This window comes from Drosophila takahashii, chromosome 2L, assembly GCF_030179915.1.
Source record: "Drosophila takahashii strain IR98-3 E-12201 chromosome 2L, DtakHiC1v2, whole genome shotgun sequence".
NCBI classification, from domain to species: Eukaryota; Metazoa; Arthropoda; class Insecta; order Diptera; family Drosophilidae; genus Drosophila; species Drosophila takahashii.
The window spans coordinates 1,317,144-1,330,708 of NC_091678.1; the positions used below are offsets into that span (position 1 = coordinate 1,317,144).

The 13,565-nt window shown below is 39.8% G+C and overlaps 1 protein-coding gene across 1 annotated transcript; it reads right to left on the bottom strand.

The window, feature by feature from the left end:
• Nucleotides 1–4,576: 4,576 nt before the first annotated feature.
• On the bottom strand, nucleotides 4,577–7,568 carry LOC123003259 (cytokine receptor-like). Its single transcript, XM_044395275.1, has 3 exons — nucleotides 7,087–7,568; nucleotides 6,038–6,281; nucleotides 4,577–4,699 (listed from the first exon to the last, which is right to left on the bottom strand). Exons 1-3 carry the CDS (start codon nucleotides 7,566–7,568, stop codon nucleotides 4,577–4,579), a joined length of 849 nt encoding a protein of 282 aa, XP_044251210.1.
• Between the last annotated feature and the right edge of the window lie 5,997 nt (nucleotides 7,569–13,565).

Genomic DNA, 13,565 nt, shown 5'->3' on the forward strand with positions numbered 1-13,565 from the left:
TTTATTTTGGTTAAGAATATGTAAAACTGGCTGGTTTCGGCATTTTTTCCATTACCTTGTAGGGAAGGGAGACAACCTCAGGAGCATAAGGTCTTCTGATCAACTGAGTGGGACTCATTTCAATATAAATTGTAGAGTTGTCCTCAGGAAGGTCGGAAACTCGGGTCGACTGTGCCGTTTTCCGACTCACAATTTTTGTCGTCTCTTTAGAGTCCAAAAATATTCTCCAGGGAGCGTTAGTCGTAGATTTGGTTTCGACTGGGGGATCATGGCAGTATGCAAAGTTAACATTTCTTAGTCGTAATCGGTCCATTGCAATGGGATCGAAGATGGGCGGCAAGGTTATTACAAATTCTTCAATTTTTTTCCGTTTCCACGCTTGAAAGAATATGAAAATCAAAGAGGCGAGTACAAAGAAGATTACGACCGCAATTGAGAGACCAACTATAAGACCAAAAGAATTCGGTTCTGTTTCTTGACGGGCCGAAGGATCAGCGTACCACTTTATTCCGCCGCCGGAATCATCGGAGTATTCCGCCGACACAGCCATTATTAAGCGGCCCTTGACCTCTTTGACTTGAGTATCCTGTTTCCATTTAGAAAAGGAAACATGTCTTATCTCCTCACGGTCGTCACAAAATTGGTTGATGTTTTCAGAAGCCGAACAATATAGGACGGTAAATCCACTAAGCAACTTCGATTCCAGGGGAAACTTCCAGCTGAGGGTGCGGTTCCCAGGAAGGTACGTAATGTTTTGTACCTGATGCAGCTTATAGTTGGTCAGAATCGGCACTGTCAGAGAATCGAACTCCAAGGATCGACCCACTGAGTTTTGACTCCAAATGGAAACGATGGTGCGCCTTGTGGAATCCCAGTTGTGAAAGACTGCAGATCTGTTGCCCTTTAGGAAGGGCTCCTTTCTGAAAGTTCAAAATTAAATTAAAGTACAGTATTCAGAACTTAAGGCATCTAAGCTTACCCCGAATCTGTGTTTACGATGTACGTAAAGTTGGGTCCATTAAACTTGGTTTCGTCTAGGTGATACCAAAATACGTGTAGATCTCTCTTTTCCGGGTCGTAATAGAATACTTGGTGCAGAAACCTCGGCGGTTGATCGGGCACGGTGGCGTTCGTGGTGTAGAACACGTGAATCATATTGGAGGGCGCCCCGCTGTGGTTGAATAGCACATTCAAACTTGCTGTATACCCGTAGTAAGGAAGCACACATCCTTTTCCTCATTGAAGCCAGCTTCCAAGTGGCTAATGGTCTGGACTGACGTCCAAAAATCCCCGGGGGGTTTCCACAGACTCCATTCCTTGAGATACACTCTCCAAGCGTACGAGTTATTGTTTTTGAAAGCGTGCGGTCCGAAATCCACGCAAGTCGCGTCTTTCAATTGGTCAATTTTAGGTTTATCAGTTGGCCAAGAAGGCATTCTTAGTTCGTTGTCAGATTTGTAAAAGACTTGCTTTTTTAAAAGCCCAGCAGAGTCCAGTTCAATAGTGAAGTTTCGGCCAAGTCCCCGAAAACTAATTGGGTATGATAGTCTGGACCCGGTCTTCGCATAGTACATATATTGGCAATCAAATTTATACATATTGTCCATAGCGAAAATGAAACTAGTCTTATTGACGTCCTCTTCGAAAACATCGAAGCGACACTCCAAATCCGCCTTATCATCGGTATAAAAGCATTCATAACTAACGGCTCTCAGAAAAGTCGACTCTTTGATGATCGCCGTAGCTGATCCATTTTCCGGGAAGTTGCACCTGAATTCCAAGCCGTTAAGACCGAACTCATTAAGGTTTACTCTGTAGCCCATGGTGAATTCGTCGACGGGCACCGTTTTCAAAGTAATATTACCCATCGTTAGCTGAATTTCCCACGGCTTTGGGGCGGATCCGTTGTAGAAGCAGCACACATCGAAGGTGAAGTCGGGGAAATTGCCCATTGTAAGGGTATGAATAATTCCACTGGGTTGCACAACTGACCAAAAACTGGCCATCGCAGTCACTAGCAAAAACGACCGCCTTCCCATGTTGACTTCAAGAAATTGAATAAAAAACTAATTTTCGCTTATCGCTTATTCCAGCTCGCAGCATAGAATCCATGCGCGGATCCAAAGGGGGGTGCTATGGGTGATAGACTCCCCACTCGGGTGAAAAAGAAAAGAATTTTGGTACTCAAAAAGTATGCAACAATAAAGTTTATTGCTATTACCCCCCACAAAAAAATCCTAGATCCGCCACTGATCGAACAGTTCCCGAACTCAATATTTCACGTTCCCCAAAAATATAGCGATAAGAGCGGCAACCACTGACCTAATCATTTTTTGTATATTTAAATTTAAGTTTTATTGAATAAATGTTTGTTCTTAACTCATTTTTATACCCTTGAAAAGGATATTACAGTAGTGGAAAAATGCTAATCATTACATTGGTAACTCTGTAACAAAATACCCCTTAATTCTACGACTATCCCAAAAACAGTTCGAATTCTTTTATTTTTGTTAAAAATATGTAAAACTTTAAGGTTTTGGCATTATTTCCATTACTGTGTATGGTGAGGAGACAACCTCAGGAGGATCCGAATTTGTGGTCGACTGAGCAGTTCCCATTTCAGTATATAATGAAGAAAATTCCTTCGGTGGATCGGCACTTCTGGTCGACTGAGCTGTTTTCCGACATACAATTTTCGTCGTCTCCTTGGATTCCAAGAATATTCTCGGAGCGACGATTGAAGAGGTGGTCTCAACTGTTGGATCATGGCAGTATGCAAAGTTAACGTTTCTGAGTCTTAGTCTGTCCATTGCAATGGGATCGAAGATGGGAGGCAAAGTTATTACGAATTCTTTAATTTGTTTCCTTTTCTTTTTTTGAAGGAACAAGAAGATCGAAACGGACAGCGCGAGTACAATCACGGAAGCAATGGAAATTGCGAGACCAAAGGAGTTCGACTCTGAATCTTGAGGGGCAAATGGGTCAACGTACCACTTCATACCACCGCCGGAACCATCCACGTATTTCGCTGACACGGCCATTTTAAAGGAACCTTTGGACTTGTCAAATTGATAATCTTGTGTTACTTTACCAAAGGTATAAGATTTAATCTCCTCATCGTCGCCGCAGAGTAGGTCGCTGTTTTTGGAAGCGGAGCAATAGAAGAAGATAAATCCTGTGAGCAACTTCGATTCCAGTGGAAAGTTCCAGGTTAGGGTCCGGTTCTCAAAGTGGTACGTCATGTTTTGTACCTGATGCAGTCTATAGTTGGCCAGAATTGGCACTGTCAGATTATCGCAATCCAACGATCGACCCATTGAATTCTTACTCCAAATGGAAACGATGCTACGCCTTGTGGAATTCCAGTTGTGAAAGACTGCAGATCTGTTTCCCTTTAGCAACGGCTCCTTTCTGAAAGTCAAAGAGTGTATTAGCTTTCTGTACTTAGAAATTAAATTAATTAAAGCTTACCCCGAATCTGTGCTTATGATGTACGTAAAGTTTGGTCCGTTAAACTCTGTTTCTGCCAAGTGATACCAAAAGACGTGAAGATCCTGCTTTTCCTGGTCGTAATAGAATCCCTCGGTTATAAACCTAGGAGGTTTATCAGGCAGAGTGGCATTTGTGTCATAGTTTACTCTATATAGACTCATTGGCGCATCGCTCAAGTGGAATCGAACATTTATAACAGCTTGATAGTTGTAGTAAGGATAGTTCGGGGTCTCAAAGCACACATCTCTACTCTCATGGAAGCCAGCTTCGAGGTGGCTAATAATGTTGACCTGAACCAGAGGAAAAAACACATTCCGAGTATCCCACAAACCCTTTTGCATCAGATACACTTCCCATGTGTAGGAGTTTTTATTTTTGAATGCATGGGCTCCAAAATCCACACAAGTAGCGTCCTTTAATTGGTCAATGTTGGGTTTTTCAATTGGAAAATAAGGAATTCTCATTTGGACATCGGTTAGGTAAAAGTCTTGCTTCAGTAAAAGCCCAGTAGAGTGCGTTTCAATGGTGAATTTCCGGCTAAGTCCCCGAAAATTAATTGGGTATGGAAGAATGCAACCAACCTCTTTAGTGTACGAATATGTGCAATTAAATGTATACATATTATCCATGGTGAAAATTAATTCTTCTTCGTAAAATATAAAGCGGCACTCCAATTCCATCTTAACATCGGTATAAAAGCACTCATAATTTATGGCTCTCAAAAAAGTCGACTCCTTGATGATGGCTTTGGCGGATCCGTTTTCCGGAAAGATGCAGCTGAATTCCAAACTGTTAAGACCGAACTCATTAAGGTTTACTCTGTAGCAGATGGTGAACTCGTCGATGGGCACTGTTTTCAAAGCAATATTATGCGCCTCAAGCTGAATTTTCCACGGTTTTCGGGCGGATCCGTTGTAGAAGCAGCATACATCGAAGGTGAAGTCGGGGTGCTTGCCCATCGTAAGGGTATGTATAATTCCACTGGGTTGCACAACTGACCAAAAACTGGTCATCGCAGTCACTAGCAAAAACGACCGCCTTCCCATGTTGACTTCAAGAAATTGAATAAAAAACTAATTTTCGGCTAGGGCTGCTTATCGCCTATTCCAGCTCGCAGCATAGAATCCATGCGCGGATCCCATCCACCCATCACCATCACTAGTACATACGACCGCCATCCCATGTCGACTTCAAGACATAGACTGAACTATTTTATTTCGGTTCAGAGTTCTTTATCGCTTATTACAGCCCGCAGAAGCATATCAGCTCCAGAAGTCGGTTTTTCAACGATCGCCTGGACCACAGATTAAGAACGTTCGCCAAAACTCCGGCGATAATAGTTCAAAATACGAATTATAAACAAAGGCTGGCAACAAAAAATGTTTTCACATTTCTTGTGTTAAAAATCTTGAAAATCGGTATTAAATGAAATTAATTGCTCATTGCAAGTAGTATTAATGTAGGTCGGAACAACGAAATTCGTCAGCCAGTCGACTAAAAGCGCGCAGCATCTTATCAACAAAACAAGAGAAAACGTAAATGTTGAGTACCCCGACTATCAGATACCCTTTACTCAGCTAATGGAAAAGCGAGGGAGACGGAGATATACATGCAGCAAAGCGACTGCTTGCACTGCTTGAATTCCATTGTTTGCTCATAATTTTTTAATGAACGGTCCGTTTAAAAAAATGTTTTCTTTTAACTGTTACATACTATTTCACGAATACAATATACCCTTTTACTCTAACTCTTTTACTAACGGGTATAAAAAACTTACAGCATTTTTTTTAAATGTAAAACTTGTAAAATAAAATAATTCCGATACCACAAAACTAGTTTAAATCACTTTCTTTATTAACAAAGTGATTGATGAAGTTCCAATAAATGGTTAAGAGTATGCGAAACTGACAGCTTTTGGCTTTCTTTCCGTTATCTGATAGACAACCTCAGGTGGATTCGGAGTTGTGGTCGACTGAGCAGTTCCCATTTTAGTATATAATGAGGAAACTTCCTCAGGGGGATCGGCCATTCGGGTCGATTGCGCTGATTTCCGACCCACAATTTTGATCGTCTCTTTGGAATCTAAAAATATTCTCCAGGGAGAGCTGGCTGAAGATTTAGTTTCGACGGGGGGATCATGGGTGTACGCAAAGATAACATTTTTTTGGCGTAATCGGTCCATTGCAATGGGATCGAAGATGGGCGGCAAGGTTATTAAGATTTCATCAACTTTCTTCTGTCTCCATTTTTGAAAAGAAAAGTAAATTAAAGAGGTCAGTGCGAAAACGATTACGACCGCAACAGACAGACTTATTCCAAGACCAAGAGAATTAGGCAATTCTTTTAAAGATTCGGACGGGTCTCCGTACCACTTCATGAAACCGCCGGAATCTATGTATTCCGCCACCACTGCCATGTTTAAAGAAGAGTTCGAGTCCTGGAACTGATAAGATCTTGCCCACCTAGTCCGCCAGCCATTTCTTTTAAGCTGTTCAACATTTTCACAAATATGGGGGCTGTTTGTGTGTGAATGGCATGAGAATACGTAGTAGCCAGTAACGTTCTTTTCCTCCAGGGGTGGATCCCAAGAGAGGGTGTTGTCCACTAAGTGGAACTGCAAGTTCCGCGGCTGTCGCCGCTTATAGTTGGTCAGAATTGGAACCGAGCGATTATTGCTCTCCAACGATCGACCCAAGGAGTTCTGACTCCAAACTAATATCGTGGACGGTTGCTGTAGATCCCAATCGCAAAAGACCGCAGAGCTTTTGCCCTTGAGCAGCGGCTTCTTTCTGAAAGTAAGGTAGGAAATTCTTAACTGTTAACACAATTATACCGAAATTACGGCTGACCTGTAGGGTTGGTAAAAAAGATCGATAGCACTATCGATACTATCGATGATTTAAGAATTTAGGAAAAAACAAGAGGGAACGCTATAGTCGGGCCCCGACTATCAGATACCCGTTACTCAGCTAAAGGAAGTGCGAAGGAGATGGATATAAAATCTTTGATCCGCCGTAACTTTTTAACGAATTGTCCGATTTAAAAAATTTCTTCTACATGTCGATAGGTATTGATAAAAAACATAAAATTGCATTTTTACTTTTCCGAAATATTGAAATTTTTAAAATCGTATATAAGCGATTGTGGGCGTTAGAGGGGGCGTGGCACCCTTTTGAAACAAACTTGCGCTGCGTAGGAACTCCTAGAATCTGCATGCAAAATGTCAATCTTCTAGCTTTTATAGTTTCCGAGATCTCAGCGTTCATACAGACAGACAGACGGACAGACGGACAGACAGACGGACATGGCTAGATCGACTCGGGTAGTGATCCTGGTCAAGAATATATATACTTTAAAGGGTCGGAAATGCTTCCTTCTGGCTGTTACATACTTTTACACTATGAGTAACGGGTATAACAAGTATTTTAAATTATATATTTTAAATGTACGGTATTTTTGTAATTTATTTTTGATTTTCTTCAATTTCCGATACTATTGATAATATCAATCAAAAGCCAAAAACATCGAGGGTCCACTATCGATGTTTTAACAACCCTACTGATCAGTACTCTTCGAAATGTTGAACAAGCTTACCCCGTATCTGTAGCCACTGAGTACGTAAAGTTGGGTCCGTTAAACTCCAGTTCCTTCAGTTCTAACCAAAAAACATGCATCTCATTTTTTTGTGGGTCGAAGAAGAAACCATTGTCCAGGAACTCCGGTGGCTTATCGGGCACGGAGGCCTTGGTAGTGAATGATAGTTTTTTTTCATCGTCCGACCAGGGTGCATTTTTGCGGTTGAAGCGGACTCTTAAGTGGACCTCATGGGACTGGTAGTGAAATGGCGGGATTCTGAAGCAAAGATCTTTCCGCTGATTGAAGCCAGCTTCTAAATAGGAAATTACCTTGGTCTTTTGCTTCTCGATCGCCGGATTCTGCGGCTTCAGTTCCACTTTCCATTTGTATGAGTCGGATTTATTAAACGGTTGCGAAATCGAAAATCCAAAATTCACGCAAATCGCGAAACCCGACTGCTCAATATGGGGCTCGTTACTCGGCCAACCCGGCTTCCTCATTTTGATGTCAGTTAGGTAAAAACTATTCTTTTGTAAAATACCATTCGAATGTGTTTCAATAGTGAAACTTCGGTTAAATCCATGAAAATTAGCTGGATATTGTAGCCTGCACTGGACATCTGTGCAAGGAGCTCTAAGCTTTCTGTCCATGACTAAAGAAATTCCATTGAATATATCTTCTGTCCTGACATGATAAAACGTGCACTTTAATTCCGTCTTGGTATCAGTGTAGAAGCAACGAAAATCTCTAATTTCAAGAAAGCTAAAACGCGTTATGATAGCTTTGCTTGGCATTTGGTTATCCGGCCAAATACACTTGTACTCGAACCCCTCTTTCTTTTCCCGTGACCGGCGATAACCGTTTATGTTTACTGTGTAGCAGATGGTGAAGTCGTCCTCGTTCACCGTTGGCAGCCTTCGGTTCTCCTTCATTACTTGAATATTCCAAGGTTTCGGGTCGGTTCCGATGTAGAAGCAGCATACGTCTTTATCATATGACCTTGCAATGGTATACATAATTCCATCAAGTTGAACAGCTGACCAAAAACTGGCCATTACCGTCACTAGTAAAAACGAGCGCCATCCCATGTCGACTTCAAAATATAGACTGAATAATTTATTTTACTGCTTAGAGCTTATTCAAACTCGCAGCATCGTATCAGTTTCCAAACTCAACATTTCAACTATCGCTTATTTGTATAAATTTTCGGCAATATTGTCGAGATAAGGGTGGCAGCCACATAATTAAATTTTTGTTTTACGATTTATATTCAATTATAATTATCTCTGAATCTCTACATGTTCTACATATTGGATAGTTTTTCGTTTGTTCAATAAAAATCGGAATAATTTAATCTTCATCTTATCAGCGAAGGAAGTAAAAAAAAAAAATATTGATAAATAGCATAAATTATAATTACCAAAATTTCAAAAAAGTATTTAATAAAATGTTGCCTACATTTCATCGCTTATGCTTTTCTTATTCTTCGAATTCCTATTTATTCTTTCATTAAGTTCATAATATTGTAGCAATCTCATTATTTTATATCTCCTACTGGGCTAACAATTTCTCTACCCAGACAAACGGAGGTACTTTAAAGTTGCATTTGCAATTAATACCATGGTCCCCGAGCAACAAAGCCAAATGGCCCGTTACTTGGCTATGCATAGCATACATTTCATTTGATTTAGTTGTCCTCGTCACCGGTGGAGTGGATGGAGTGGTTCCACCTCCAGGTGATGGTGGTGCAAACTGGACCCAGAGAGCTGGTGTTGCTGCCACTAAACACATTGTGCGCAAATCCCAAGCCAAATCCCAGACGTGCTATTCTGCCTGCTGGGCTGCATCAAATGCATCGGAATGGATGCGAGCGAAGCGAATGAGGATGCACCGATAGAAAGGAGCTAGATGTTAGCAAATAAACAAGAGAGAACGCTATAGTCGGGTGCCCCGACTATCAGATACCCGTTACTCAGCTAAAGTGCGAAGGAGATAAAAACTTTGATCCGCCGTAACTTTTTAACGAATGGTCCGATTTAAAAAATTTCTTCTACATTTCGATAGGTATTGATAAACCCCATAAAACTGCATTTTTACTTTTCCGAAATATTGAAATTTTTAAAATCGTATATAAGCGATTGTGGGCGTTAGAGGGGGCGTGGCACCCTTTTGAAACAAACTTGCGCTGCGTAGGAACTCCTAGAATCTGCATGCAAAATGTCAATCTTCTAGCTGTTATAGTTTCCGAGATCTCAGCGTTCATACAGACAGACAGACGGACAGACGGACAGACGGACAGACGGACATGGCTAGATCGACTCGGCTAGTGATCCTGATCAAGAATATATATAGTTTATAGGGTCGGAAACGCTTCCTTCTCCCTGTTACATACTTTTGCACGAATCTAGTATACCCTTTTACTCTACGAGTAACGGGTATAAAAATATATTTGGAACTATTGTACATTTTTTAAAGAGTCAGTTGGACTAAAAAACTAGGCAAGCTGAGAACGTGTTAAATTTAATATTAAAATCTTATCATTTCAATAAATTTAATTACAATTTCAGGATTGCGTAATTTTTATACTACCAGAAGTACTTTAAATAACTTCGGATCATGATGTTTTTGATGTTTATGCTGATTGTTGCAGAAAATATAATAAATTCGAAACCATTTTTTTTTTTTTTGGGGTTACTTGGGGTAAACTAATTTTCTACCTCAAATAATCCCTGCAATAAAAACACTTTATAATTATTTTAAAGCAGCAGAGTTACCCCTTTGTGCTTTGTATTAATTTCTGAAACATTTTCAAAAGTTTTTTGGTTCAGTGTGGGTGCTGCATTGGCATGCGAACTGCATTGACAGCATTTTAGAGTGGGTCACTCTCCAGCGCCTTCGGGGGCAGCAGGTGGGCGTGGTGCCATTTTAGTGGCATGTTTGTGCTAATTTATTACGCCTGCGAAGCATAATGCCTCCTGCCATCTGCCACCTATCCTCCATTGCAATTTGGGATGGGATGGGATGGGATTGCCGATGGGAAACGAATGCCGCTGCCACTGCCACATTACAAATCGGCAAACAGAGACACACGGCAGGGGATAACGACTGAAACGACTGAAACTGAGGCGACAGAGGGAACAGCCAGATATGGAGGCCTCGGGGAATGCTGCAAATGAATGTCTAATTAATTAAAGTGCGAACTGCACTTTGCTCATTGTTGGGCGCCACGATTTGGCAGCGGGCATTAATTGCCGGGCACAGGGCACAGTAAACATGTTTAGCGAGTCGAGTTCGAGTCTCTGCAACCTTCAATTCTCCCTCCTTCCCCCTCCACCGACGCAATATATATACCCAAATGATTTGCTTGATTTATTGAAATTGCTGCCGGGTCAGTCGAATCTGCCCCTTCTTCCCTCGAAAAAGGACAAATTTTCTATGCACACACACATAAAATGCAATTTTATACACTCATAAAAATAATTTTCTACATTTTAGAAAATCGCCCTAAAAAAATTTTCGCCGTTGAACTGAGAAAAATTTTCTATTTTCATGACAAATTTGCCATAAACTCAAGGCACGTGACCATAAAAAAATCTTTTTAGGGTTAATTTTTCTATTTTTCTAATATTTAGGGCGATTTTTTTCGACTTGCTTCGTTTTGACCTTTTCTAAATCCAACGGCGAATTGCCCTAATTTTTTCTCTAAAATTTTTCTAAATACAAGGCGGTTTGCCTTAAAAATCACTCCAAAAGTGTGAAATTCGGTAGCCCAGCGGTCTAATCACTTGCGCTTTCAACTTTGCTATATGAGGACTAAGGTCGTGGGGTTGTGGGTTCGAACCCTATGTGATTCAACTTGATTTTTGTTTTTTTTTTTTCTGTAAACATTATAATACCAAGGACATTTTTTCGTCCGAATTTTAAATTAAAGTAGTCTTTAAACCTTAAAAACGTATGGGAGTTCTGAGTTAAAAGCATACTTTGTGTTTGCGGGCAAGAAAACGGGACTAATTGTCACAGTCGTCAGGAAAAAATATACGGTTTAGTTGCCTTTTGTCAAATTATAACGTAGACCTAAAGAAAATAAGATGTGTGCAGAGTTTGTTCGTCGTCTTGCGCGATTGGTCTGTGGTGCAGCGGTAGGACGTTAGACTCTAAACCGAGAGGTCGTGGGTTCGATTCTCGCAATGACCAAAAAAAGTAAGTTGTTTTTTCTCCTTATATTTATTTCCCTAATTCGTTTACAAACATGATTTTTCAGTTCCTAACGGCTGTGCTGTATAGATCGGGCCCCCTCTTAACGCAGCTCCCATATAAGCTACACACCAATACAATAATATGAAACGATGTTCTCCGCCGGTGTTGTTTAATTAAAGCAGTCACAGTTCCCAGAATATACACGATTAAAATGCATGCTTCCCAAATTCAGTTAAGCATGCTCAAACACGATTTTTTTTTAATTGTCTAATTTTTTAGGGCGTTTGCCTTTAAAAACAGAAAATGTTCCCTTAGTTTTAGAAAAATACACCTTAAAATTAGGGCAAATCACCCTAAAAACAGGAAAATATTTCTCAATTCAAGAAAAATCACCCTAAATTAAACCAAATTTCCATACGGATTTTTTAGAAAAATTTTCTAAATACACGGGCGAATCGCCAGCGGATACGATTTATGGGCGATTTTCTAAATCCACGGGCGAAAAGTCAGTTTTTTAAGGCGATTTAGGGTAAAAATTTCTATGAGTGTACGGCGCGTCGAAACTTTTAGCCCCAAATAATATCATTTTCCTGCAGGGAATGCACTGAAAAATAAATTCTGGAGAGTTTTTTTCAAATATTTTAATGTTATTTACAATTTTTTAATTTTGATCCTTTCCGGATGCCAATCAAATGCTTCAGGGAATAGCCTCTTTCAATCATCAGTAACCTTTTTCTATATTTTCTGTGGCTCATTAAAGATTACAAATTTTGAAAATATTATAAATTGTAATGTATACAAAAATTTATTCATAAATTCAACATTTTTAATTAAGATTACCCTTATTTTTATACCCTTGCAGAGGGTATTATGATTTCAGTCAGAAGTTTGCAACGCAGTGAAGGAGACGTTTCCGACCCCATAAAGTATATATATTCTTGATCAGCATCACTAGACGAGTCGATCTAGCCATGTCCGTCTGTCCGTCTGTCCGTCCGTCTGTCCGTCTGTCCGTCCGTCTGTCCGTCCGTCTGTCCGTCCGTTTCTACGCAAACTAGTCTCTCAGTTTTAAAGCTATCGGGATGAAACTTTCGTAAAAGTCGTATTTCTATTGCAGGTAGTATATATGTCGGAACCAACCGGATCGGACAACTATATCTTATAGCTCCCATAGGAAGGATCAAAAAATAAAAACGTAAAAAAATTCTAGCTCCGGTGTTTTTTGAAATTTTACCTTCTACTCTTGGGAATATTTTTTTTTATATATTTCTGAATTTCGGTTTTTTTGTTTTTTAAATCGGATCACTATATCATATAGCTGCCATAGGAACGGTCGAAAAATTAAATCGAAATTAATGTGAAAAAAATTATATCTTTGTTGGTTTTTATTACATTTCCTTCTACTCTGGGATATGACTATTTTGAAATATTTCCGAATTTCGATTTTAATTTTTAAAAGATCGAACTACTATATCATATAGCTGTGATAGAAACGATCGAAAAATGAATGTGAAATAATAAGAAATTTAACATTTTTGCGATTTGTAAACTAATAGAATGATCTGCAAGGGTATATAAGCTTCGGCTTGCCGAAGCTAGCTTCCTTTCTTGTTCTGTGTATTTTCTATTTTTTTTTGCGTTTCTGGCGCATCTGCAGCGCTGAAATTGTCGCGGGATGTTAGCCCTGAGCCCATTTTTCGCCCCTTTTCCCCTCTGCACTCCACGTCTATGCGCACAAAGCTTAGCGGGACATAAATAATAAATTTGCAACGTTTGCATTTTACCAGCACATGCTTGTGTGTGTGTGTTTCTATAGCTAGACCTGCATAATTGTGTTCGTCTGTGTACGGGGAACATTAACAATTTATCAATGAATCGGAAAAGCAACAAGCCAATAAAAATCACTCCGTTTGACCGGTGACATTGCGACTGCCATTCCATTTCCCATTCCATCTATCCCATCTGACTTTTCGATTCAACTCCTTCCCAATGTGGGCTAATTTTTGACCTCCCCACGTTACAAATGTCAAACAGCAGGATGATATTAATGTTAGAATGTTTTTATTACATACCAAATTTCATAAATTTAAAAAGTTAAAATAATATTTATTGTTCAGGCTTAAAAGCCTTTTCCGAATTGGTGTAAAATTTAGCTTTATAAATAAAATCGGGGTCACCAATGCCGACAATATAACATGGTTTATCTGAGACAGATGATAAATTCGCACATTTGACCCCATTGCATAATAAAAACGTTAACAAATAGTTTACGTAACAATAAGTTAGGATTTCTACTGATC

Excerpts from the sequence above, each read along its gene's own strand:
- LOC123003259 (XM_044395275.1), bottom strand. The coding sequence starts at position 7,568 with ATGAGGAAGCCGGGTTGGCCGAGTAACGAGCCCCATATTGAGCAGTCG. Across the intron at positions 6,282-7,086 it reads TCAGTGGCTACAGATACGGG|AAAGAAGCCGCTGCTCAAGG; the intron begins GTAAGCTTGTTC and ends CCTTACTTTCAG. Across the intron at positions 4,700-6,037 it reads AGAACGTTACTGGCTACTAC|TTCAGTCTATGTCTTGAAGT; the intron begins GTATTCTCATGC and ends GAAATAAAATAG.